Below are 26,244 nucleotides of genomic sequence, written 5' to 3' on the forward strand. Positions count from 1 at the left end.
TGTCATTACCCCCTCCCAGCATTTCGATAGATTTACTATCTCCCCCCAGCATCACTATCCCTCCGCCAGCACTCCTCCTCTCCTCACTCCCTTTGTCTCTACCTTCCCATCACACTCCACTCTCACCTCCATCTCTCAGGCCACCACCCCCGTCCAGCCCCCACCAACCATCACCCTAAACATCACCTTGGTCGTTACTACTAAGCCTCGTTCTGTTCTCATCCCCACCGCCCCATCCCCCCGACACGAGCATCTCTTAGCTCGTCCATCTCTGTGCTGTCATCCCCGTGCCTGTTACCGTCTTCCCCACCGTCTCCACAATCAGTGAACATTTATTGAGCACCCACAATCCCCTACAGAACACACAGAAGGCGCAGCCCCACCCCGAGGGCCCGGCCCTTCAGCAAAGCCACCCCGCTCCAGCCCAGGGTGGCCTGTGCCGCCAGGGCGTGGGGCGGGGCCGGGGGCTTAGCCGGCGGCAGTGCACCCGGGACGGGGGCCTGAGGCCTCTGCCAGGCTCCAGTTGGGGGCGGAGGTTGTGCCACTTTCCTGAGAACAGAGCAAATAAATAAATGGAGAGGTCAGGTCTGAGCCCCGGTGGGCGGAGAGACTGGTGTTGCTTACGTGACTCCATGGGAGTGAGACAGGCGGCCAGGAGCCCCGTGCCCGGGTGGGGAGGTGGGGCTGGAGGCAGGAGCCTGGGGACCAGAGGGTCCTGGGGCCCCCCTGGCGTCTCCACCTGGCCCTCACCTCTGGGGGTCGAAGGAGGGTGCGGGGGACACCCCAGGAGGTGCCGCCGAAATGCGGGTGGACTAGAAATGGGCGGTGGAGGGGACCCTACTCCTGCCGGCAGCCCCTAGAGGGGGGCGTCGTCAGTCCTCCACCTGGGGGGATAACTCTTCTGGTGGCCGTCACAGCTGGGGTTCCCCACGTTGTCCAGAGGCACCACCACCTCGTCCGGGTTCGAGTTCTTGTTCAGCTCCACCACGCGGGGCACCACCGAGGACCAACGATCTGTAGTGAGCGCGGCGGAGGGAAGGGTGAGGGTTGGCGGAGAGTGCACATGCATATATTGAGCACCTTCTGTGTACCAGGCACTCCACAGTGATCTAAAGGGGGAGGTATATTATCCGTTTTATAGAGGTGGAAAGTGGGGCTCAGAGAGGTCACAGAGTCCGCCCAGGAACACACAGGAGTAAATGAAAGAATAAGAATTCAAGCCTGGGTCAGGAGGCCTGAGTGCCCATGACCTCTCCACTGCATCTCATGCACTCAGCTGAGTGGAACGGAGGGGCCCCAGGCCTTCACAAGCAGCGGAGGAAGCTCAGTGGCCAGCCCATCGGACCCTTCCATTCTACAGATGTGAACACTGAGTCCCAGAAAAGGAACAGGACTGCTCAAAACAAACCAGTGATGAGGAGGACCAGGGCTCCCCCTCTGCACCCCTGAATGTCCCCCACCCCTCCACTCTGCCCTCTACTCACCCCTCCGGAGGCGGCCCACGGTGTGCGAGAAGCCGTAATACTGGTAGTTCTCGTTCTTGCCGGGGTCCTCGTTAATGATGCCCAAGTTCTGGTTCCAGTGAGACCAGTTTACCTCGTCCACCCTGGTGGGGCCACAGCAGAGGGAGGGTCAAGGGGAGCCCCCCAGAGACAGCACCCCTTCCCCACCCCTAGGCAGCATCCCTGTTCCAGCCTCCCAGCATACCCTCCTTTTTTTTTATTCTGATAAAATATATATAACATAAAATTTGCCATTTCAACCACTTTTTTTTTTTTTTTTGGCTGCTCCACGCAGCTTGCAAGATCTTAGTTTCCCTGCCAGGTGTCTGTCCTGGCAGTAAAAGCACGGAGTCTTAACCACTGGACCGCCGGGGAAGTCCCCTTCAACCACTTTTGAGTGTACAATTCAATGGCATTAAATACATTCCTAAGATTGTGCAACCATCACCCCTATCTATTTCCAAAACATTTTCATCACCCCAAACAGAAGTTCTGTACCCATTAAGCAATAACTCCCCATTCCCCTTCCCACCAGCCCCTGGTAACCTCTGTTCTACTTTCTTTCTCTATGAACTTAACTATTCTGGACATTTCATGTAAGTAGAATCATTCAGCATGTGGCCTTTGTGTCTGGCTGCTTTCACTTAGCATCATGTTTTCAAGTTTTATCCACAATGTAGCCCGGATCAGTACTGCATTCCTTTTTATGGCTGAATAATATTCCATTGTGTGGAAAGACCTTATTTGTACGGGTATATATCCATTCATCTGAAGATGGACACCCTCCTTCTTGATATTCTCACTCTTATTATTGAGACACCCTCCTAAAGTCAGGTTATACCCTTTTGGGCCCAAATGGGCTCAAGATAATTTTTCCTTTCTAAAATTATTTTTAAGTTATTTTCATTCAGTTTCCATTTTTTGAGCATTTTTTCCTATGGGTCAGGACCCAGCAAGGAAGATACATTCTCTGTTCCCATTTTACAGATGAGGAAACTGAGGCTTGAACTATTCATCCAAGGTTACAAAGCTGATAAATCACAGTCGGGGCTTGAACTTCAAATTCAAATTGAACAGGACTGACTAGCTGGCCTGTGAGGTGGGGGCTATCATAGCGGAAACTGACTTTGCCTGACTCCAAACATGATGCTTACGCTCTGTGCTGGCAACCACATTACAGAGTCCCCTTAAAAGAAAAGATTCACCCAGGGGTTCCCCTAAGAAGCTGGCATTCCCTGTGCATCTGGGTAACATCCCAAGCCCTGGAAGCTGCTGATAGCTCAGATTCCCCCTTTCAGCCGGAGACCTGAAACCCACCCCATTGGTTCGCCGACAGAGGGCGGTGCCCTGTGATGAGAACCCGCCTCTGAGTCCGCTTCCTCCAGCAAAGGACAGAGCAGTAACACTGGTTGCATGGGGGGGGCGGGGGGGGGGGGGAAATCTGTCCCAACGTACGTCAGGTGCTGGCCGCGCACATCTCATGTGCCAACCCGTCTAATCCACACAGATGGCTGAGGGAGTGATGCTATCATTGTCCCCATTTCACAGATGAAGAAACCAAGGCTGAGAACTAAACCAACTGGCTCAAGATCAGCCGGTGGAACTGAGTTCTGGTTGGGCCCATGGGGGCCTCAGTGGCTCGGGAAGTGGCAATGGGTAGAAAATGTAAGGAGGCCCAATGGTCCTGCCCTGCCCACTCACCCGGCCTCACCTGAAGCACCACCTGCGGTCTGGAGTGCCGTCCGAGCTCTTGCCCACGGTCACCATCTCGCCGGAGCGGAAGGCCTTCCTCAGGAACACAGGGAAGGAGCGCTCGATGTCCAGGATGGTGGTGGCCCACTGCGGGGAGGGAGGGAGGGCGGGCAGGTGTGGGTGAGCTGCCCCCAGCCTCGCCTAACTGCTCTCAAGGCAGGAATGATTCAATGGGCCAGTCTGGGCAAAGAACTAGGCTTCCCAGCTCCCACTGCCTCTGGATTAAAAACTCAAATACCCACAGGGGCCTGGCAGAAGAAAATGAATGAAGAAGGATCAACATCCTGTGCCCCAGGACACCATGTGCCCCCTCGGTGCTGGGCATCCCCAGGGAGGGGTGGGGACTGGGGCAGACCGGGGGGTGCAGGTCCCCCACCCCGTGTAAAGGAAGCAGCCACCTCTCATCTATCTGAGCGCTGCCAGGCAGGAATGTGAGCTCCCCTTGCCAGGCTTCCAACCGTTCAAGAAAGGCCAGAAATCTGGATTCTTCTATGACATCTCTTAATTTAAAAGTTTTGCACTAATAAAAAAAAAAATATGGTGATGCAGGAAAAAAATAAATCTGGGCTGGTCAAATCCAGTCCATAGGCTGCCAGTGGCATCTTATGAGTTATACTCAGTGGGGAAACTGAGGCCCAGGGAAGTAAGCGGTATGGATAAAGGTTAAGAGCAGGTCCAGATGGTTCCCTGAGACCCAGACCTGGGAGGAGGACCTTGGAGTTTTTTCTCACTGCGCCTTTTCCTGGAAATGTACCACGTGATGGTAAATGGGGACGCTGCGTTCCCGGGCCTTGCAGAGACACTGAATTTATTGGGAACCCCAGTTCTTGAACTGCATGCACCCAGGCGGGCTGTGACCCCCACCCCCAGGGCCTCTGCTGTCTAGGACTGCACGGAAACCTGTGGGAAGCAAAGGCAGCAGCTCCCCAGCACCCACGAGGCCCGCACCTACATCCAACCACATCTGCTTGGCGGGGGGCAGGCGGGGAACCTGGAAGCTCCCCCTGGGCTGGTAAAAGCCCCTCTGACGGGATTGCTGATGCTTCCCGGCTCTGGGGGGGCCTGTACGCATGCCAGCCTTGTCTCTTGGGCCAGGGTGGGGCATGGAAGCTGCCCCCCGTGCTCACTGCAGAACCCTCACTGAAATGTGAAATGTGATGCTCTTTGAGCATTTCCTGTGCCGACAGAGCTCACTCAGCGGAGCCGCGTGAAGCTGACTGTATACCACAAACCGGACCACGAGGGAATCTGAGCCCACTGCTAGTGGTCAGGCAAGAAGCCACCTGGAAATGTGTTAGGCGGCTCTGGGGAACAGATGGCAGTCTTCGGTGCCCATTTTACAGACAGGGCAGTGGAGGCAGAATGAGATGGTGCGGCTCGCCCAGAGCACAAGGCCGAGGAGGTGAGGCGGGTCAGGTGGGCCCATCTCAGAAGGAGAAGAGTGGAGGGCAGGATGGGGATGGGAGCCCTGGGGCCTCACCTGCAGCTTCCAGATGTGCTTGCTCTCCTTGGACACCTGGCCCACCGTCTCCCCCATGAGGGCGATGAGCATGTTGAGGAGCAGCACGAACGTGAGGATGATGTAGGTGACGAGCAGGATGATGAAGACCACGGGGTACTTGGTGCTGCTCAGCATCTCCAGGTCGCCCATGCCGATGGTCAGCTTGAAGAGGTCCAGGAGGAAGGTGCTGAAGGTCTCGCTGTCACGGCACGAGGGGTACGTGGGCACTGTGCAGTTGGTGTGGTCCTCGCTGCACATCTTCATGTTGGCACACGGGTTTAGGAGGGAGACCAGGGCTGTGGGAGGGACGGCGGTGATGTTCACCGAGGGTGAGGACGCCGGCTGAGAAGTGGGGAGGACCCTTCCCATTTGATGGAGGGGAACGCTGAGGCCTGGTTAGGGGATAGCGCTGGCCCAAGGTCACTGAGCGTGGAAGCCAAGCCAGCAGTCACATCTGGGCCCTCCTGCATGCAAAGCCTTTGCTCTGTCCACAAACTCTTGTTAACAAGGAAGAGGCTCCCAGGACCTAGTCCAGTGGTTCTCAACCAGGAGTCATTTTTCCCCCAGGGCACCTTTGGTAGGTCTAGAGACATTTTTGGTTGTCACAGCTGGAGAGGGGAGCACTAGTGGCACCTAGTGGGTAAAGATTAGGGGTGCTGGGACTTCCCTGGTGGTCCAGTGGTTAAGACTCCGCACGTCCACTGCAGGGGGCGTGGGTTCGATCCCTGGTCAGGGAACTAAGATACCACGTGCCATGCGGCATGGCCAAAAAAATTTTTTAAAAAAGACCAGCAATGCTGCTCAACATCCCACCGTGCACCGGACAGTTCCCACCACAGGGAATTATCTGATCCCAAATGTCAGCAGTGCCAAGGCTAAGAAAAACCTCATCGAGCCTGTTGTTCTTAGAGGTCTTGGGAGCCTGGAATGCCAGCATTCTGGGGGCAGACTCTCTCGCATGCTCCTGTTTCCCAGCTCACGGCAGCTCAGAGAGGAAGGGTGGAAGAAGCCGTTCTCACTAAGGCCCTCACCCCCTCCAGACATCTCAAACTGATCGTGGTGTTCATCCCTTCCCACTAAACCCAGACGAAGCTTCAGAGTCCTTCTCAACACAGTTTAGCACCAACATCTGCATCTGCTCCTACACCATTCACAGCAGGGAGCATGAGGGGGCTGAGCCCCTTCAGTCAGTGGGGCATAGACGGTCACCATGCCTTCAACCTGGGATTACAGTAAGCAGGTTCCAACTCATATACTAACGCTATTCAATTCTGTAGCAACTGCTGAAATATGTGTTGAGAAGGATTCTGTGATCCATTAGCAATGTCTGTCATGGGCACAATAGTGGAAAACAGCAGCACATGTACCATGTTTGGGATATGTCAGCCTCAGAATGCAGATCTAGTGTTCCCTAGCAGGAGAAGCCCTGGGACCAAGCTGACCACTAAGTTGCTACTTTAACCCCTAGGTTTCTGCCTCAGTTTCTATATTTAGGACTGTGGTACGGCTGGACTCTTGATATGACTTTCAAACCACTGGAGAACCCTTGACAATCTGTCTAGTTCTTCCCAGTCCTACTCCTGGTAGGGGCAGTTGGACCCTGTCCTTCTCTCCCCAGCTAAGCTAAGGCCACAGTTCTCCTTCTCCAAAATAATCCACACAGAGCCTTGGCACCATCTGGGTTAAAATATCACCATCATCAGATTCCTGCTGCCAGTGCTGGTTCCTAGACCAACCTCCTCAGATGTGAATGTGGCCTGGTGAAGCCTGAGTTGGCCACTCCCTTTTGGATACTGGGCATTGGATGGCAGATCACCCACCCCTTGGAAACCAGCCCAACAGCTTGATTAGTTTCCCCATCCCTGGTCCTTCCCCCATGGTCTGTGCCACTGAGGTCCCACAGCATCAGGTCATCAAGGAGAAAGCCTATTAGAGGGAGCCAGTGCTGAGCCTTAAGAAAGACCTGGGCTGGGGCTTCCCTGGTGGCGCAGTGGTTAAGAATCCACCTGCCAATGCAGGGACACGGGTTCGAGCCCTGGTCTGGGAGGATCCCACATGCTGCGGAGCAACTAAGCCCATGCGCCACAACTACTGAGCCTGCGAGCCACAACTACTGAAGCCTGCACACCTAGACCCCATGCTCCGCAACAAGAGAGGCCATCGCAGTGAGAAGCCCGCGCACCGCAGCGAAGAGCGGCCCCCGCTCGCAACAACTAGAGAAAGCCCGCGCACAGCAACGAAGACCCAACGCAGCCAAAAATAAAATAAATAAATTTATTAAAAAAAAAAAAAAAGAAAGAAAGACCTGGGCTGGTAGATGAATGATTAAAAGGCACCCTCCCCTGTAACCACACCCCTTCAATGTGGCTTTGTAGCTCCTGCCACCAAGAGGGTAGAGTCTATTTCCCCACTCCTTGAATCAAGGCTGGCTTTAAGACTTGCTTTGGCCAATAGGGTGAAGCAGAATTGATGCTGTGCCAGGCAGTGACCTGGAACACTTCTGCTCACATTCTGGGAACCCTCAGACCACCATGTGACCAAGTCCAAGCTAGCCGGCTGGAGATGAGTGACCCTGGGGAAGACAGCGAAGTCACCCCCAACAGAGGCCACCCCCTAGCTACACCAGTCAGCCAGCAGCCAACCCGCCAGCTGAGCACAGACACAGGAGCCCATCAAGATTAGCCAAACCTGGCCCAGGTCGGCACAACCACCCAGCTGGGCCACAGACTTGAACGTAATCATCAGTGGTGGTTGTTTTAAGCCACTAAGTTTTGGGTGGCTTCTTTTGCAACAATAGCTAAGACACCAGTTTTACCATTCCCTAGCTTTTGAATTTGGGCACATTATTTAACCTTTCTAAGCCTTGGTTTCCTTATCTGTAAAAGGTGATAAGAAAGGCACTTCTCTTACAGACTTGTTGGGAGGATTAAATGAGGCAGGAATGGGAAAGGACTTAGCCCAGTGCCAGGCACACAATGAGAACTCTACAAATGCTGGGCATTTTCCTCCACACATTGCAGTGGCCGCTCCAGTCCCGGTACCACCCCCGCCAGGCCCACCTGGGCACCCGGAGCTCACCTGAAGCGTAGCCAATCATGAAGAGCAAGTAGACCAGCAGGAAGCGGAAAAGGTCTTTGAAGAGGATCTAAAGACCCCGGCGGGAATATGGAGGCAAAGATGAGACACGTGGTTTCTCACTTTCCCAACACCTCTTCCCAAATCTTCTCTCCAGCTCCACTCCGTCCCTCTCCGATGTCCAGGCCCTGCCCACTGCCCCCACAGCGCCCCACAGCCTCAAGGCCGCCAGCACTGTCTGTACATATATGGTGTGTGTGGCTTCCTCCGAGGACATGCAAGTCCAGAGGGAACCCCCCCACCCCATACCTTCTGGATCATGATGCTATAGGTCCCCGTCAGCTTCAGCCCACGGGTGAAGTAAAGGGCGTTCATCCAGCCCAGGACCAAGGCAAAGACCATGACGGCCAGGTAGGCCTCAATCCCCGCCAGGTAGAGGGCCGCCGAGACTATCACCAGCACAGAGTAGATGAAGCTACAGGGCAGCAGAGATCACAAGAGGGGCCAAAGGGGAGAGGGGAGAATGAGGCCCTGGAGGGGGAGGCATGCCCTCAAGCCCTCTAGGTAGTAGGACAGTCCAATGACACCCAGAAGAGAAACCATGTGGATTCACTGGGTTCCCCAGCATCCTGTTAACCAGAACGCTCAATTAATTGGCAACTGATACGTGTGTAATGGCCCTGAGGCCCTACCAGAACCCAAAGTGATGTCCTTTGGAATTGGTAGAGAAAGATTCAGTGGTGTTCAGTGGTGATTTTGTGGCTAAGTGAATTTTCATTGTTCTCTAACTCTAAGGAAAAGGGAAAAGAAGTAACACACACGTAACAAAACATCCTGTGCCCTAGGCAGACATCATTAATCAATCCCAGCACTCTTTCCCACTAAACACAGACACAGCCTCAAGATTCTTAACATGGGCACTCCTGGCAGACATTAGCGATTAATCACAAGCATAAGAGGTTAAATTATTTCTATCCATGGTGTATATGGTGATAACTCTTTAGCAACCAGAATCTTGCTTTAACCAGAAGACCCTTTTGCTTGACACTGGCCTTGTCCTGATCAGGCTGGGTGAATTCACTCCTAACAGAGTCAGCCCCCATCCAACCACCAAACCTGGATGATGTCCCTCCCAACCCCACCTTCCTCACCCAGAAGCTGCCACCCCAGGGACCTCTACTCACTAGAGTAGTTGGAAGGAGCCATCAACGAAGAGAGAATTCACTCCAGGGCATTTCTTCATGAACAAGTCTTTGATCTGGAGGAAGGGAGGGGACGTGTGAGAGAGGTGGAGCCAACAGAAGTGCGGAGGGGAGGAGAATGGAGCTAAAAGAGGTGGAGGGAGAGGAGGGGGATGGGCAGGGTGGGCGGGGGGATGAGGGGGGAGGCCAAGCACTCACGTTGGTGAAAAAGAACAGGACCCCGGTGAAGAGCGTGATGATCTCGCCGGCCAGCCTCAGGTAGTCCACCGTGGTGAGGTAAGGGTATGGCGGCTGGGGGGCAGGGAGCATGCAAGTCCTCCCCCAGCCCCACCAACATCTGGTCCCAGATCCATATGCTCCCCAATGCCCCGAACATCTACTTCCTGTGGCGCCTCCTCCCTCACCCTCTTCCCCCTAGGTGTGGGGTAGGCACCTCCCCATCCGTTTCTTTTTTTTTTTTTTTCCGGCTGCACCACACAGCTTGTGGGATCTTAGTTCCCCCAACCAGGGATTTACTGAACCCAGGCCCTCAGCAGTGAGAGCACGGAGTCTTAACCACTGGACCGCCAGGGAATTCCCCCTATCCATCCCTAAGCCTTCTCCAGTCCCTCCCACGGGGGACCCCGCTGTGCCCCAGCTTCTGCCTGGCTCGCGGTCACTCACAGTGCCCTCCAGCGGCTGGTAGTAGGCGGTGAGGGTAAAGATGACCATGGCGCACAGATAGGAGGCCACGTTGATGTAGAAGGAAACGGCCCCAAACTTTCGCCACTTGTCCCGAAGTAGTTCATTGATGGGTTCCACGGCCAGCATCTCGTGGCGGTTCTGTGGAAGGCGGGGTGGTCAGGGGGCTAGACAGGCTGACTCCAGTACGCCTTCCCCCACCCTCTGCCCAGGGAGCACTTTTTCCTCCTAACTCATTCTTCAACGACACCCAAACTTCTGGGCTCAGCATTCGAGGCTCTGCCCAATTCTGCCCCAACTTACCTTTCCAGCCTGTTCTAGACTCAAAGAACCCAGAGCTAGAAAGATCCCTAAAGAATATCTATTCTTGTGGTTCCCCAAACTCCAATCTGTGGATGGTGCCAAGCCGCTGGCAGCAAGATCACCTATGGAGCTTGTTAAAAATATAAATCCCTGGGTTTCAACCTCAGAAATTCTGATTCAGGAAGTGGGACTTGGAAATTTAGCCCAAGGATAATAAATACTTGACTCACCACAATTTTCCAATTCTGAACCCAGGACAGACATCAATAATTGAGTCCCACACAATAGTCCTCTATACAGTTCCCTGGGCAGACACTACCAATCAATCAGAGTTTGCAGCAGAGATGCTAAACTTCCCACCATCCCCAATCTAAATCAAGTTGGTCACTAATTTCAAAGATGAGGGAAGTGAGCTCTGGTAGGGGAAAGGCATCTGTCCAGGCTCACAGAGCCGGGGCTAGAAGGGAGACCTTCTGCACCCAGGCCCCAGCACTTTCTGCCCCATTTGTACAGCATCCTGTCCCTTTAACGACTTGAGTCTCTTTATCATCAAGGATTTGTGCAATTATGTAGTCACAAAGATGTCACTGCAGTGTTATTCCTGATAGTTAAGTGCAGAAACAAACCCAAATGACCAAGAATAGAGGAATGGTTAATTAGAATGTGGTACATTTCCATGCAGCAATGATATTGCAGAAGAATATTTAATGGTGCAGAACGATGTTCATAAAATATTCCTAAGTCAAAAAAAAGAACTTCTAAAAACTTCATATAACAAATGCTAATGATAATAGCTGACACCTAATGTTTACCCTGCGCCAGGCTGTTCATTTGGTCCCCCCAGCAACCCAATGGGAAATGCTCTATCTTTATCCACATGGTACAAAAGAGGAAGCTGCAACTCAGAGAGGTTGGGTCGTTTGTCCTGAGTCATACAGCACGTAAGTTACAGAGCCAGGATCCTGAACCAGTCCTGCTTGCCCCTGAAGCCCGACCCTTACAACCTCCCATTGCCCCCCAGTGCCAGATGCTGTTCTGGGCACTTAGTTGGCCTCTTCTTCTGCATCCAGTTCACAGACCCACCACTTTGGGCCCCTCCTTCACTGGGCCCCATCTCCTGCCCTGATGCCTACCTCGATCTTGCTGTTGTACACCAGGATCTCCAGCACAGAGGCCTCTTCCCCACACGTGTCCAGGGAGGAGAGGTCATAGAGTGAGGAATACACTGGCCCGTAGGCCCAGTCCTTGAACTTGCGGGACAGATGCCTGGTGTCCTCGTCTGTCACCTCCCGACGGATGATGTGCTGAAAGATCTGCATGGGAGGAGGGAGGGTCAGGGGGTCCTCTGGGGGACGGGGAGCACTGCTGCTGGGCCACACACATTGGAGGGACCCTGGGAGCTGGGCCAGCCCATCAAATAGCACCTCCCCAGAGAGCAGGATGGAGGGAAGGGTAAAATATTTACTGAGCACCTGCTGTATGCTGGACCCTTGCCTCACATCATCTTGTTTAATCCCTACCCTTACCATCCTGGTTGACAGATGAGCGAACAGAGGTTCAGAGAAAAGAAGGATGCCCCCTGAGGCCACACAGCCCACTGAAGCCAGACTGAACCCAGGTCAGCCTTAACAACCTGAGTTGTCATGAGTGTCTTCTTTACGTAATTAAGACAGCAATTAATCAATCTTACTGATCAGTTAAATCTAGTAATAATTATCCTATTCGGTCCTTCTTATTGCTACTCCTACTATCTCTGGCTTACACACAGGGGAACTGGGGAACAGATCCGGGTGGGAGTCCCCCCAGGCCACAGAGCCCAATAGGCAAAGACAGGTTTTAAACCTAGGCCTTTTCTACCGCCTCAGGACTCTGGTATAATTGTGATTTTAGTAATTTTTTGCTATATTTTTAATAGAGGAATAATAACCCTTACCGATTATTGAGCACTTATTACCCATCCCAGGATCTTTATTAACAGCTTTAAGTGGATCACCTCATTGAGTTGTCAGAACACTATACCACAGGGTACTATTGTTATCCCCATTTTACAGATGAGGAAACTGAGGCACAGAGAGGTGAGATGCCTGAGGTGACATGCTGGGAAGTGGCAGAGCCTGGCCTTGGACCCAGGTGCTCCTGACTCTAGAGAACCCCAGATTTGGTTCTCAATCAGGGCGATGGGTGCCCCCCACCAGGGGACAATTTGGCAATGTCTGGAGACATTTGGGGTTGTCACAATCGGTGGGGGGTACTACTGGCATCTAGTGGGTCGAGGCCAGGGATGCAGCTAAACATCCCACAATGACACAGAACAGCCCCACACCCCAGAACATCCAGACCCAAATGTCAGTAGTGCCCAAGCTGAGAAATCCTGCTCTAGGCCCTGTGCTGTGAGGCCAGAGAGGGAAGCAACTGGCACACAGCCACTCAGCAGGTTAGAGGCTGAGCCAGGACCCCTGCCATGGAGTAGAGGGGAGTACTGCAGGGCTGCAGCTCTGGGACTCAGTTCTCTGTCAGTGGCTTGCCCTGGCTGGTGGGAATGGGGCAGTGAGCATCCAGTGGGGTGGGAGGAGCAGAGAGGCTCTGGGATGAGGTTGAATAGCTTGGCTGGACAATAGGGAGCCATAGCAGGTTCTTGAGCTGGAACATCTGCACACTGGGGTTGGCAGGATGGGAGGTGGGTGGCATATTAATAATAATGCATGCCAGCAGCAGTCCCTCCCCTGTGTGTGTGTGTGTGTGTGTGTGTGTGTGTGAATGGAGGGGCAAGAATGGGTGTGTGCCCCCGGCCCTGCACTCACCCCGATCTTGCCTGTCTTGGCGGCCATCATGAGGGGCGAGAGGCCGTCGTTGTTGAGCACGGCCTCCAGGTTGCTGTCGGGGAAGAGGCGGGCACACTTGAGCAGCAGCAGGTCGTACATCTTGGTGACGAACTTGGTGTTCTCGCGAGTGTTGTCCGCGATGGCCACCAGCGCGTGAAGCACTGTGTTGCCACGGGAGTCCTGGCGCCGCATGTCTGCCTTCTTGTGCGGGTTCTCTGTCAGGTAGTTGACGATGTGGGGCTGGTTGGTGCAGGCCGCCAGCGACAGGGGCAGCTCGCCTGTGGGTGGGGGGGCGGTCAGTGACGGGGCCCCGGGGGTGGACACTCAGGGGCAGACGCCGTGACAATGGACGCAGTGCGCACGGTCAACATGGACGAGCCCCGGCCGACTGCACGTGTCTGGAGGCGGTGCCCCCGGGTAGACGGAGGCAGCTATTTGGGGGGGGGGCGGCGTGTGACTTGGAGGCCGTGAGGGATTCTTTAAGGGACTTTGTGCCTGAACCCCAAATAACATGTGCCTTTGAGCAGGGGTGAAATTTAAAATCTTTCATGGGTCCAACTGGGACCCATGGCGGTGATGGAATTTGGGCCCTGCAACGCGACCATCAGTCCCAGCTTAAGTCAGACTGGAGGGTGCGAGTGCTAAGGGGCGGGGACAGCCCATCACAGCCCTCGGATCCCATCACGATCCCCACTGTAGAGATGGGGAAGCTGAGGCTCGGGGCAGTGTGGTGATGCTCTACTCCTCAAAGACAAGACCTCAGTGACCAAGACCAGCAAGGCGGCCTGTGTACCGGGTGCTGTCTGGGCCCGTGGCCAGCGCAGCCCTGGCTGTTTGGGGAGGGGTCAGGGCTGCCAGCACCACCATAGACCCCCCACCCCCAGCCTCTCCCCCGTGGGCCCCAGGCCCCACCGGGCCCCTCCTCACCAAAGTAGAAGTAGCCTCCCTCATCCTTGGGCTGGAAGAAGCGTCCCCGGGCCTGGGCGTGAACATCGGCACCTTGGGCCACCAGGAGCTCCACATAGTGTTTGCAGCGGCGCTCGATGGCGATGTGCAGGGCGGTCTGGCCTGGGATGGGGTGGGGGACAGTCACCGGGGGCAGAGACCCGACCAGTCGTGGGAGGCACTGGGGTGCAAAAGGGAGAAATCCACCCGAGGGCAGCAAATAGACCTTCAGACATTCCCGGATGTGGAGTCTCTGATGCCTGAGGTCCCAGATCTGCTGCATCATGCAAGCAGAATCTTAGGCTCAAGGGATATCCAACTTGGAGGGTCCCAAATGTGGGAACTTTTCAGACTCAAAAGAGGCTTTCATCCTAGAGGAAACAACGGGATCATGGTCTCATAGAATTTGGGATATAAAATTCACAGCCTTTGAATCTGCATATCCAGGAATCTGAAAGGTCAAGTTGGATTCAGAGATCTCAGAATTTAGACCCAGGGAGCTGGCACTGGTGACACCTGTGCCTTTCTGAGCTGTTGGCTCATAGAACTATTACAACAAAGCCTCAGAGTACCCAGAACCTGAGCATCTTGGGTCCAGATTTCCAAGTTCATGGCCCCTTTGGCTCATTGCATCTGAGAACCTTGGAACCTTTGATTCTGAAACTCAAAATATCAAAGTTGGAAGGGGTAGTTATTGTTCTTTCGTCTGTTCATTCATTCATTCAACAGTTGGTTCCTGGGGACGTGCTGGCACTTGGGGCCCAGACTGAAGCTCTCAGTTGGGGGGATGGTTGGACAAGTGAAGACGGTGCCCCCCACCCCCGCCCGGCCCAGGGCCTCACCTCGGTAGTAGATGTCCCGGAAGGGCGAGTTGATGAACTCGCGCATGTTGCCCGTGCGCTCAGCGATGTCCAGAAGCACAGGGATTGTGTCGTTGCGGCCGTTGCTCAGATTCAGCAGGGCTTTGGGCAGGCAGGTCTTCCCTGTGGATGGCTCTGTGAGGAGAAACGTGCAGGAGAGGGGCGCTCGGCCCGTGGCCCAAACTGCTGGGCAGCTGGGGACAGGGCACTGGGCAGGGAGCAAGACGTCCTGGTCGTGTCGGTCCTCCTCTCCGAGCCTGTTCCCTATCTGCTCCCCACGGTACTGAGAAGGTCAAATAAACTCAGAGGAGCAGAAGTTTTTTAAAACGTGGGAAGCTGCAGCCTGTAGAGAGGTTGGTGTTTACCAAAGCATATTTGGAGAGAATTTTTAAAAATCAAATAAAAAGGGGGAATGCTGGGTTAAACAAAGCCAACCGTATTTCTTCACTACAGGACTTCTCAGAACCTTTAATCTGTTAATGAGGACTGTGAACCTCTAAAAGCAGACCCAGGAGGCAGTCTTTGCCTGCCTATTTGCACATAGATCCTTTTCCCATGAAGCGATTACACTAGTGCCCATAGAGGGGAGCAGAAGGGAGTGCGGCGTTCCCCAAAGTGGAGGCCGTGAGCCATAGAGAACGTGAAATTACCTTAGAGGATTTTGGGGCTTCTACAGATGCAGCAATAAATAACAGTAAAAACCCGAGTGTGCAAGGTTTCATCTGCTTGTCAAACCCCTCCTGTGAAGTCGGTCTTCATTTTGTCCTAATGGGTCCTTAACACCTCCCACTAACGCTTACTGTCCCTTTGCAATTTTCTTTCCCTTGTATTAATTTTTATGGTGACGTGAGTTGATTTATATCTTTAAAAGAGCAAGTCAATGAAAAGAGAACTCCCCTGTGAATCAGGCAGGGGGCAAAACGGCCAGATGCAGGACGGGGATCAGGAAAGGGATGAGGACGGGGAGAGGCAGGTGTGGGCTGAGGGGCCCGCTCTGGAGCCAGGTCTCTGGGGGCTCGAATTGGGCTTTGCTCCTGATTTCTGTGTGACCTTTTCTGCTTCAGTTTCTTGTCTAGCTAAATTGAGGTTACAAAGGGAAATTGTGGGACTTCCCTGGTGGCGCAGAGGTTAAGAATCTGCTTGCCAATGCAGGAGACATGGGTTCGATCTTTGGTCCAGGAAGATCCCACATGCCACGGAGCAACTAAGCCCATGCGCCACAACTACTGAGCCTGCACTCTAGAGCAGGCAAGCCACAACTGTTGAGCCCGCGAGCCACAACTACTGAAGCCCACGCGCCTAGAGCCCACACTCCGCAACAAGCAAAGCCACCGCAATGAGAAGCCCGCACACCGCAACGAAGAATAGCCCCTGCTCGCCGCAACTAGAGAAAGCCCGCGCACAGCAACAAAGACCCAACGCAGCCATAAATAAATAAATTTATATATATATAAAAGGGAAATCGTGAGCTAATAGGTATTTGTTGATGAGCCCAGAGCCAGGCAGATAGCAGTCTTCAATAAGTAATACTGCTGCAGTTATTACTCCACGAGAAATGCTTTAGAGCCTCTCCCTAGGTGCTGGGAAGTGGGGAAAACGCAGAGACCTGAATTTCTGTCCCACCGCTCCTAGGAGTGAGGTTGCTCGGACAAGCCTCGTTCTGGCTACTTTTCGCTACACCCCTGGGGCCCAGCCCAGAGTCAACACCAGGTAACTATATACTGAATGATAACGGACTCCAGTTCCCCATCTGCATAAGGGGGAGGGGACCCCAAATGCTGGCCGAGGCCCCTGGGGATTCTGTCCAGACACACCCACACTCAATAAGTCCGTTTTCTAATTGTCAGGCAACTCATGATTCTCCACGCTGACCTCGTCATCTTTCCTTCCCCAAACCCCAACCCAGTCTACATGTGTCCCCTTCGTAGATGATGGTGTCCCCAGCCAGCCAAAACTTTTGTGTCACTCTTATCTTTGTCCTCCCTTCTCCCCACATCCACCCCCCTACCCCAGCAAGTCCCACAAATTTTACCTATTTCTCCAACCCCTCCACCACGCTCCATCTCCACTGCCGCCAACCTGGCCCAGCCACCATTTCTCTCACATTCCTGGTTTCCACCAGCCTCTCTGGACGTCCTTTAATCCACTTTCCACATAGCGACTGAGTCCAACTCTGGTCATGGTTAGCCACAGGGCCTTTGCACATGCTGTTCTTTCACCTCCTCTCTAATCCTTCCTCCACCTCTTTTTACCTGGCTAACTGCAATTCATTCAGACTCAGCTCGTGTCACCTCCTCCCGGAAGTTCTCCCAGATTTTCCTGATTAGGTCAAATTGTCCAATACAGCCTCTTGTGGACACACATTACAGTTTGTAATTGTGTATTTATTTCTGTGATTGCTTGATCAAGTTGGTCTCACCCTCAAGACTGAGAGCAACGTGAGGACAGGGTCATATCTGCTTCACTCACCACTTTTGCCCCACACCAGCACAGAGCCTGACACTTGATAGGTGCCCAATAACCACTTGTTGAATTAATACACATTCAGCGAAGGGGCAAGGTGGGCACTGCAGGGAATTCCAAACCACAGGAACTCAAGTGGTTTGTGTGGGATGTGGAACTAGACCCTGGATTTGGACTTCCACACCCCCAGGCCCAGGCTGTAGCAGGGTCCGGGGCTGACAGCCTGGATCCTGGTATAAGACACCAAGAACGGCGGCTACCCAGAAATGGGGAGGGGTTGCAGTTATGGACTCCACCAGCAGGTGGCGAAGTGGCTCTGCCCACGGTGGGGATGAGGGGAGGCTGGAGCCAAGGGCCCTAAGTTAACTGCCAAGTTCGAGGTTATGTGTGGGCGGAGGGGAGGGCCGGTCACTGACTCCCCTAAGAATCAATGAGCTCACGAGCCTCTGGCTAGAAAAACCCACAGGGGCAAATCCAGGTTTTGTGGAGCCTGAGACTTACACAATTTGGGGATCCTGTTAATGAAAGCGAACACACAATTACAAGTTCCAGATTAGGTCCAGGGCTACAAGGGGCCAGAGCAAGCAAGGGGCCTGAAGCCTAATTAATGGGCCTCACGGTAAAGCCCCTTCTACAGATGCATTATTCTGTACAATTTCAGGGCCCTCTCCCAGCCTAACTTAGGGTCCCCCACCCACCCTCATGCAGACACACTGGCCTGGGGGTTCCCAGCCTAGGCTTAGAGCCCCCTTTCAGCTCAGTCCTGAACTCAGGAGAAGCCAGAAGCCTTGGCAAGCCCAGCCTGGCGCTGCTCTGTCCACCGAAGCACAGGCACCATGATCCCCATCTCACAGGGGTTCACTCCGCCTCAAAGCTCCCCACTTTTGCCAGGTGAACTTGGGGGGCCAGGTGGGGCCATTTGGCCGGGGCTTAAACGTGGGTTATCTCCAAATGAGATTCACACCATCACAAAGACCCTCTCCGCGACTCTAAGCTCGTGCCCCAAACGAGGCCACACCACCTGGCTGGGCACCATGAATGAATATTTTTTATAAGTCCGGTAATTCTCTTCTGATGGACACAATGATACAGCATCGTATCGTTTTGGTGTTCAAAGAATCTGGCTGATAAAGGTATATGTGAAAAATATACTGCAGACCCGGTCAGCCTACTTTCTCACTTAATTTACTTGAAGTACCTAAAGTCTCCAAAAATGGCCCCTGATCTCCCTGAAGCTTCGTCAGTCCCGAGCTGTTACCATGGCCGGCCCACCCGAGACAGGCCCTCCTTCCTAGCAGGTGCCACGATTCTCGACATTTTATATGGATTTGTGGGGTCACTAGGCCAGTTAATTGCAGCTCACCTGGCACCCGGCACATAGCAGGTGGCTGACTTGGATGGAGAGGCTCACAGGTCACCTTCCCCGATTTGCAGGGAAGCCCTGGGGTAGCGGAGGGAGCTAGTGCCCCGAGGTGGGTGTTCTGAGCCTGGACGAGGCTGGAGAGTGAGCTGTCTGGGCTGAGTAAGTCCCAGGGCAATGGTGACTGAGCTCCAGCCTATAGCGGGGAGCCGGAAAGCTGGGCGGGGAGGGGGGCAGAGCCTCAAAGCAGAAGCAGGAATGCCCTGCTCCCGCCTCCAGAGCTCCCCTCAGAGGGGGCAGGAGCTCCTGGGACCCCAGCTGCCTTGTGCTTGGCACTATGGAATTCTCTGTCCTCAAAGGCCAGGACTATGCTATTATTATTCCCCAGGGTACAGATGAGGAAACTGAGACCCAGAGAGGCCACACGTCCCTTAAGTGGTAATGGTGGGATTTGAATCCAGGTGGGTAGACTCTGCTCACCTATGACACTAATCTTTTCATAAATGAAGGCTGAATGAACAAAGAAAGGCAGCAAAGGCACAGAGAGGTTAAGTAATATGGTAAAGGACACACAGGACCAGACTCTCTGTCCAGTGCTCTTCCTGGCTAGTGCAGCCCACTAACACAAGGGAAAATGCTGAGGGGAAAGGGGGCCCCCAATGCCAGGCCTCCCCCAACCCCCAGCTGGCCCACCTGCTATTCCTGGGTGGCTTACCCCGGAACTCCTCGTCAGTCAGCCGCTTCTTGTGGGTCAGCAAGAAGGGGAGCAGCCCGTCCAGGTCAGCGGTGGAGCCCCGAGACACGATGTCAAAGAGGATAGGCCGGTTGAAGACTTTGAGTATGGGAGGCGGCTGGGGTGTGGGAGCTTTGGGGCTCTGTGGCTGCTTCCTGAAGGGGGAGGAAGCCGGGTGATAGGAGGGCTCATCCTCTGCCCACCCCACAGTCTCTAGCCTTAGGGGCCCAGGGATTGTGGGGTGGGGGCAGCTGGAGCCCTAGGGAGGGACCAGACTGAGAGGAGAAAGACATCTGGAGACACAAAGGAATGTTTTATCCCAATAGACTCTACCTGGTACCTACTGTGTGTTGGTTGGAGACAGAAAGAAACACACAGCCCATCCATCCACCCACCCACCCATCCACCCACCCATCCATTCACCCACCCACCCATCCATTCATCTATCCATCCATCTACCTATCCATCCATCCATCCATCCATCCACCCATCCATTCACCCATCAATCCACCCATCCATCCATCTACCTATCCATCCATCCATCCATCCACGCACACACCCACCCACCCACCCATCCAGTCTTCCATCCATCCATCCACCCATCCACACACCCACCCATCCACCCTCCCTCCATCCATCCATTTGTCATTTACTAAGTACTTAAGAATCCAGAGACTGGAAGAGACAAAGATAGTAAGAAAATAAAGGAGGAACACCAGACTAAAAGATAAAGCAACTCTATCTTTTATTCAATCATTCACTCCTTGATTTATTCATTCAACAAACATTTGAGACAAATGAGGCCATGCACATAGGTGCTTAGTCCAGGCCCCACCAAAGTAAACACCCAATAAATGTTAGCTGATATTCCTGTTATTATTTAGTGCCTACTGTGTGTCCAGAGTCTGTATGTGTGGGAGAAATGCCGAGCTACAGAGGCAGGTGGAGATAGAACAAGATGGAGAGGGCTGGGGGAGAGGAAGCGATGGAGAAAGAAAAAAGGGAAAAAACACACATTCATTCAGTCATTCGATAAACATTCATTGGGCACCTACTGTGTGCTAGGTTTTGAGAGACAAAGAGCTGGAGCAGCAGTGGCCCAGGGGCACCATGAGGGCAGGGATGGCCTGCGTCGTGTCCTCACGCACCCAGTGCCTGGGACGTACGAGGGCGAAGGACAATCTGTGAAATGAAGACAGGATGGAGAAGAGAAAGAGGCGGAGGTGGGGAGGGAGAAGAGGGGCTGTAGGGGAGCAGAGAGTGAACCACAACAGAGGTGGCGGGGCCAGAGGGGGAAGGGACACTGAGGCAGGGGCTTCAGGGCAGAGAAAGCCAGCGGCTCACCAGGGGGAGTGGACAGCCGCTCTCCCTCCTTCCTCTGCCCGGGCCCCAGATTTTACACCCCAGGGCAGCGCCTCCAGTGATGGGGGGCCAGGGAAGGGGGAAGAGGTGCTTCCTGACGACGGGGGCACACAGGCTAGGGCAGCCCCCATTTTATCTGCTCCTGAACTGTGACCTTTGAGCCAAAAAATGAAATGAAATAACACCCTCGCCCCCAGTCCTCACCGAGGCAGCCTTCGGGGTCTCTGAAGACCTCAGCCGCTTAGCCACCTCCCAACTCCTCTGCAGCACTCCCAAAGCTGTTAGCCCTGGCTGTCTGGGGTAATGGTGGGGATGAGGTCTTGAAGGAGGGGATCTGAGGGAGGGGAAAGGGAGACAGGGAGCCCACCAACTTCCAATGGGACCTTGGAGGGATGGGACACCAGGGCACTTTGTTGCCCTGGGCCTGTTTCCACCTCTGAGTGGAGGTGATGCAATTTGTCCAGTACAGCATGTGGACTGCGAGGCCCCATTTCTTGGATACGTTGAGCCTCTGTAGCCTTGGGCCCCTGTACACGCACTTCCCTCCACCTGGAATACCTTCCTCCCACCACCCCCCCGCTGTGTGGCTGCCCTTTTTCACCCCTTAGCGTTGGGCGTAAATGTCGGCTGCTCCAGGAAGCCCTCCTGGACTACCTTTCCTGTAACAGCTCCCCTCTCCCACCTCAGCACCTCACCCAAAGTGAGTTGTCTAATCACTTGCTTATTACCTGTTTTGCCCTCCAAACTGAAGGTACCAGTGACAGCTACTCAGTGTCTGAGCTGAGTAGGGGTAACATCTGGTCTGACTCACCCCTGGAGCCCCAGGGCCAACCGCCCTACCTGATGTGGTGGGTGCTCCAGAAACAGTCACCGAACAAATCGGTGGCTCAGTGAATAAATAAAGGAAACAAAGCAAGGGCTGAGGAGGTGAGTGGGCTTCATCCAAGGGCATAAATGAGTCTGTGATCAGCAAGGGGGAACAGAGGAGGACCAGGTGACAACAGGACATCTGCAGACTTCAAGACTGTCCTCCAGACACACACAGAGGCCTGAGAGAGGTTTTCATGGGTGGATGGCTGGGCAGAGAGATAGCAGATGAACAGATGGGTCGATAGACATTTGAATGAGTGATGATGGACAGATGAACGGGACAAGTGGATGGGCAGATGGGAAGATGGGTAGCTAACGACAGAGAAAGAGAGGGAAAGAGAAAGAGAACAAAAGAAAGACATGGAAATGAAATGAATGAATGAATTATGAATAGTTTGATAGCTGACTGGCTGGATGAACATAAACAGTGAGTAGATGGGAGAATGGATGGATTTTGGGTAAGTATATGGTGGATAAATGGAAGGTTTGTTGTATGAGTGGATGATTGGCCAGATAGATGACAGATGGATAGATGGGTAGATAGATACTTGAATGAGTAGATGATGGATGGATGGACGGACTGGACAAGTGGATGGCTAGGTGGAAAGATAGGTAGCTGGATGAATGAATGAGTAGATAATGGATGGATACACAGATGGATGGATATACAGATGGATGGATAAGTGGACAGACAGATGAATGGATAGACAAGTATACAGAAAGGTGGACAGATAGGTGGATGGATGGATGAGTGAATAGGTAGACAAATGAATGAATGGATAGAAGGATGGATGGATGGGTGAATGGATGGATGGACGGATGGATGGATGGATTCAATACAGAGGAGACCCTCGGCCAGGCAGCCAGCAGTACTCACTCTATGACCTTCCTCCTCCACCGCTTGTTGTCACTGGGGTGCTGACGATAGGTGCCATAGTCAAAGAGCGAGTCCATGGGCGCCTTCTTGGGCCCAGGCACCACCGAGGACTCATACAAGGTGGACTCCAGCAGGTCGATGGGGTTGGGCACCCCCTTGCGGAAGGCGCCCTGGAACTTCATGCGCAGGTTTGGTCGCCCATCGCCTGGGCCGGCGGGGCGACCACTATCAGCCGGAGAGGGTGACGGGGAGCCGTCCTCCCCCTCGAACAGGTTGGCCAGCGAAGAGAGGGGGAAGGCCTCCCCGCCGGGGATGCCACTCTCATCCCCGGGGGGCTCGGCTACCTCCCCAGGCCCCGCGCGGGGGCCTTCGCTGGGATCCGCCATGCTGCCCCTGGACCTGTCTGCACTGCTCGGCCTGCAAGGGAACAGGAGGGGGGTCAGGCCGGCTCCAGGAAGCCCCCTCCCACGTGGGCAAACAACACTGCTACCAGCTTCTTCAAAGCCACCGTTGTAATGACAGGGGTTCAGGGTGGCCACTCCCAGATGTGGTTGGCCGCCAGCCCCCGGCAGGAGCTGCAACAGAGCCTCTTTCAGGGACCTGGAAACATGAGTCTGCCTCGGGTCCAGCTACCCTGGACGTTAGCTGGAGGAGAAAGGGCGTCAGAGTCACACTGGGTCCCCAGATCTGGAGCCCGGGGCTTACTCCTGGCCAACCAAGCCAGCTTCGGGGCCCCCAGAGCAGGGTTCAAGTTCCAAGCTCCACATTTAGCAACCATGTGATGCGAAAGTGGATGGTTCACAGCCTCGGTTTCCTCACCTGTGAAATGGGGATGCTGAAGCAGAGAGCACGTGTTCCAGTGGCCAGTGCCGTGCCTGCCACACTGTAAGCACCTACTAAAACATAACCATCAAATCTATGCTTCAGGGACACTAGGTGCTCAGAAATACTCATGAACCCACTGTGGGAGTCAGTAGCCCTCAATTTCCCAGTACCATCATTATGACCCCATTTCACAGAACAGGAAACCAAGGTTCCGAGAATTTAGTTAACTTCCCACAGTGCTCAAATGCTGCTCCCCAGTGCCAAGCGCTGACCCCTTCCCTCCCCTCTTTGCCTGGTTAACTCCTGCCCACCTGCAATCCCAGCTCATGTCCATTCCTCTGGGAAGCCCTCCCTGACCATTTGTTCATGAGATTAGTTAATTCCTGAGCTGTAAGCACCAGAAGATAGGGGATGCATCTGTCTCATTCACTGCTGTGTCCCTGACACCTAGAAGGGTGCCACATGGACACACGACCTGATGACAAAGGTATTATTTGTTCCCATTTGTCAGATGAGGAAAATGCAGCTTTAAGAGGGGAAGTCACACAGCTCGTAAGGAGAAGAGTTGGACTTGAACCCAGCTCTCTCTGGCTCCCAGGCCCAACTTTTAGCCAGGAGAAGGGCAAGGGAGGGGCAAGGCCCTGCTGGCTGTCAGCCCCCTGCCCTCTGCAGCACGCCACTGGGAGGGCTGGACACCAAGGGCGAGTTTCCTGGAACTCCTACCATCCCACCTGGGCTGCAGGAAAATGTCTGGAAAGCCCTCTTTTCTATAGCTCTCCCTCCCCACACATTAGCAGAAAAACAAAGATTGGTTCCCACCTTGTTTGTTTTGTGGCTGCCAGGAGGGAAGGCTAGGGCACTGCAAGAGGCCTCTCTAGGCAGGTGCAGCAGGGCACACAGAGGGTCAGAGCTCCTGCCGGGGACAGACCCCCTTCTAGGCACCAGAGGGTAGGGAGAGCCTAGATTTTAGAGTCTTCCAGGCCTGGGTTCTAACCCCAGCTGTGCTATTTATGTGCATCATGACCTTGAGAAAGTGACTTTAGCTACCTGAGCCTCAGTTTCCTCATTTGTAAAATGGGTACAATAGTAGTAGCTTTTTTCATACGTTTGCAGGAAGAAGTAAATGAGATCAGGCACGTCCAGTGTCAACCCTGGGATTAAACTGGGGCTCTCAATGATTATAATCAAAGGAGTAAGTAAGGGTTAGGAGCACAGTTGTTGAAATCAGATATACCCGGTTCCCATCTTGGCCCTGGTTAATTAGCAGCTGTGTGATCCTGGACAAATCACTTCCTCTCTCTGGGCCTCAGCTTCCCCACCTGTAAAACCAGGGTAACCACACCTCCTCCTAAAGCTCTTGGGAAATGCCAGTGCCCTCAGGAGTTTGAAGCACCCACTTGATGCCAGCACTTAGTACGACTTCAGGAGACATTAGTTCCTATTCACCTGCCAGGTGGGAAAGGGAGACCCCTAGCGGCTGCCACACGAGTCTGGGCTTAGTGATGCAGGAATGGGGGTATGTGGAGGCAGGGAGGGTGTCCACTGGGGTGCAGGCATTGAGGGGGAAGATTAGACTTCCCCCGGCACAGTCCTGTTCACCTCAGTGGGGACCCAGGGTCAGGGGAAGAGGAGGCATTGGGCACGTGCTTCTGCTGTCAACACCCTCCTTACTACTGCACCCCGTCCCAGGGCCCCACGGGGGCAGGACAGCCCCCGCCATAGGGGAGGCCAGAGGAGGCAGCCACTCAAACCCCCACCACGCCTGCACCCCCTGCCCTAAGAAATCTCAACTCAGATGGCATCCAGGGTTTCTGGGGACTCCACAACAGGGGGTCTGGAGTCAGCCAGCCCCAGGTTCAAATCCCCCCTCAGTCACTCACACACTGCTCGTAGCCTTGACAAGACACACAGAGATCAATATGAGCATATTAATTACGGTGAAGTAGTAATTTTGAACTAAACTCCCATCATCATCGTGATCATGTGGCTCTGAAGAGCCCAAGTGCTTCATACACGCACTCTCATCCGGTCCTCACTGCAAACTTAGACCAGCAGTTCTCAGCCGGGGGCCCTTCTGCTCCCCAGGGACACTCGGCAACGTCTGAAGACATGTTTGGTTGTCACACTGCGCAGAGGAGAGAGGGCTACTGGCATCTAGTGGGTCAAGGCCAGGGATAGTGCCAGACATCCTACAATGCACAGGACAGTCCCCACCACAAGGAACGACCCAGCCCAAAAAGTCAATAGTGCTGAGGTTGAGAAATCCTGCCCTGGAGGTAGGTACTGCTATAATTCCCCTTTCACAGATAAGGAAACTGGGGCTCAGAGAGGTTAAGTGACTTGCCTGAGGCCACCCAGCAGGTTAGCAACGGAACCAGGATTCAAATCCTGGCAGTTGGCTGCGGAGCCTGGGCTACCCTAACCCCTCAGTTGAAGGCATGGCCTGGGAGCCAGGCGCCACACCAGACCCTTAGAATATCTTGTTCAAGGTGCACAACAGCCCTGGGAGGTAAGGGTTATTACTAACAGCTCATGCTAATCTCTCTGAGCCTTGGTTTCCCTACCTATAAAATGAGGGTTGCAAAACAGCTTCTATCCCCTAGGGCTGCTGTAATGGGCAAGTCAGGTGTCTCTTGGGCACCTAATAAGCACTTGACAAATACTTTAATCATCATCGTCATTATGATACGGTCCCAGTTTACCTGTCCTCCTCGCCACCCAACCTGCCGGGCACACACAGGTGGTAGTACTACAGCCTGGCATTCACGGCCCAGGCTAACATTCACCAAGCCCTCCCAGCCTCTCCCTTGGTTAATCGGCCAGAGCCTGGTGAGCAAAGCTGGGCTACTGCTCCCATTTTACAGCTGAGGAAACTGACTCTGAGTTGCCACACAGAGAGTGAATGGCCTTGACGAAGGCCTCTGGACTCCGAACCTTGGACTCCTTCCACACCACACAACCCAAGTGTGTACAGACACCACCGTGCACATCCACACACATATACACGTGTACACGCACATGCGTGCACACACACAAACACACACACACACACACACAGCCTGCTCTGTGGCCATCCCCTCCCCAAACACTGCCCTGTTCTCTGTGGTTGGG

At 53.9% G+C, this 26,244-nt stretch overlaps 1 protein-coding gene across 3 annotated transcripts in view; it reads right to left on the reverse strand.

The window, feature by feature from the left end:
* Nucleotides 1-314: 314 nt before the first annotated feature.
* The window catches only part of TRPV4 (transient receptor potential cation channel subfamily V member 4), a 37,082-nt gene continuing 11,152 nt past the window's right edge, over nucleotides 315-26,244 (reverse strand). For 2 of the 3 annotated variants that reach the window (XM_082354452.1, XM_082354453.1), the window contains exons 2-16: nucleotides 22,309-22,725; nucleotides 19,182-19,354; nucleotides 14,626-14,778; nucleotides 13,766-13,906; nucleotides 12,818-13,116; nucleotides 11,150-11,329; nucleotides 9,696-9,854; nucleotides 9,231-9,323; nucleotides 9,015-9,088; nucleotides 8,140-8,305; nucleotides 7,834-7,900; nucleotides 4,735-5,051; nucleotides 3,214-3,341; nucleotides 1,485-1,606; nucleotides 315-1,014 (exon numbers count right to left, since the gene is read on the reverse strand). In XM_082354452.1, coding sequence (XP_082210578.1) covers nucleotides 857-1,014; nucleotides 1,485-1,606; nucleotides 3,214-3,341; nucleotides 4,735-5,051; nucleotides 7,834-7,900; nucleotides 8,140-8,305; nucleotides 9,015-9,088; nucleotides 9,231-9,323; nucleotides 9,696-9,854; nucleotides 11,150-11,329; nucleotides 12,818-13,116; nucleotides 13,766-13,906; nucleotides 14,626-14,778; nucleotides 19,182-19,354; nucleotides 22,309-22,694 — 2,616 coding nt within the window. In that variant the 5' untranslated portion in view covers nucleotides 22,695-22,725 and the 3' untranslated portion in view covers nucleotides 315-856. Of the gene's footprint in view, nucleotides 1,015-1,484; nucleotides 1,607-3,203; nucleotides 3,342-4,734; nucleotides 5,052-7,833; nucleotides 7,901-8,139; nucleotides 8,306-9,014; nucleotides 9,089-9,230; nucleotides 9,324-9,695; nucleotides 9,855-11,149; nucleotides 11,330-12,817; nucleotides 13,117-13,765; nucleotides 13,907-14,625; nucleotides 14,779-19,181; nucleotides 19,355-22,308; nucleotides 22,726-26,244 lie in introns of those variants that run through there. The other variant, XM_082354454.1, reaches the window with a different exon arrangement.

This window comes from Balaenoptera borealis (genome assembly GCF_965194805.1).
Source record: "Balaenoptera borealis genome assembly, chromosome: 14".
Classification (NCBI taxonomy): Eukaryota; Metazoa; Chordata; class Mammalia; order Artiodactyla; family Balaenopteridae; genus Balaenoptera; species Balaenoptera borealis.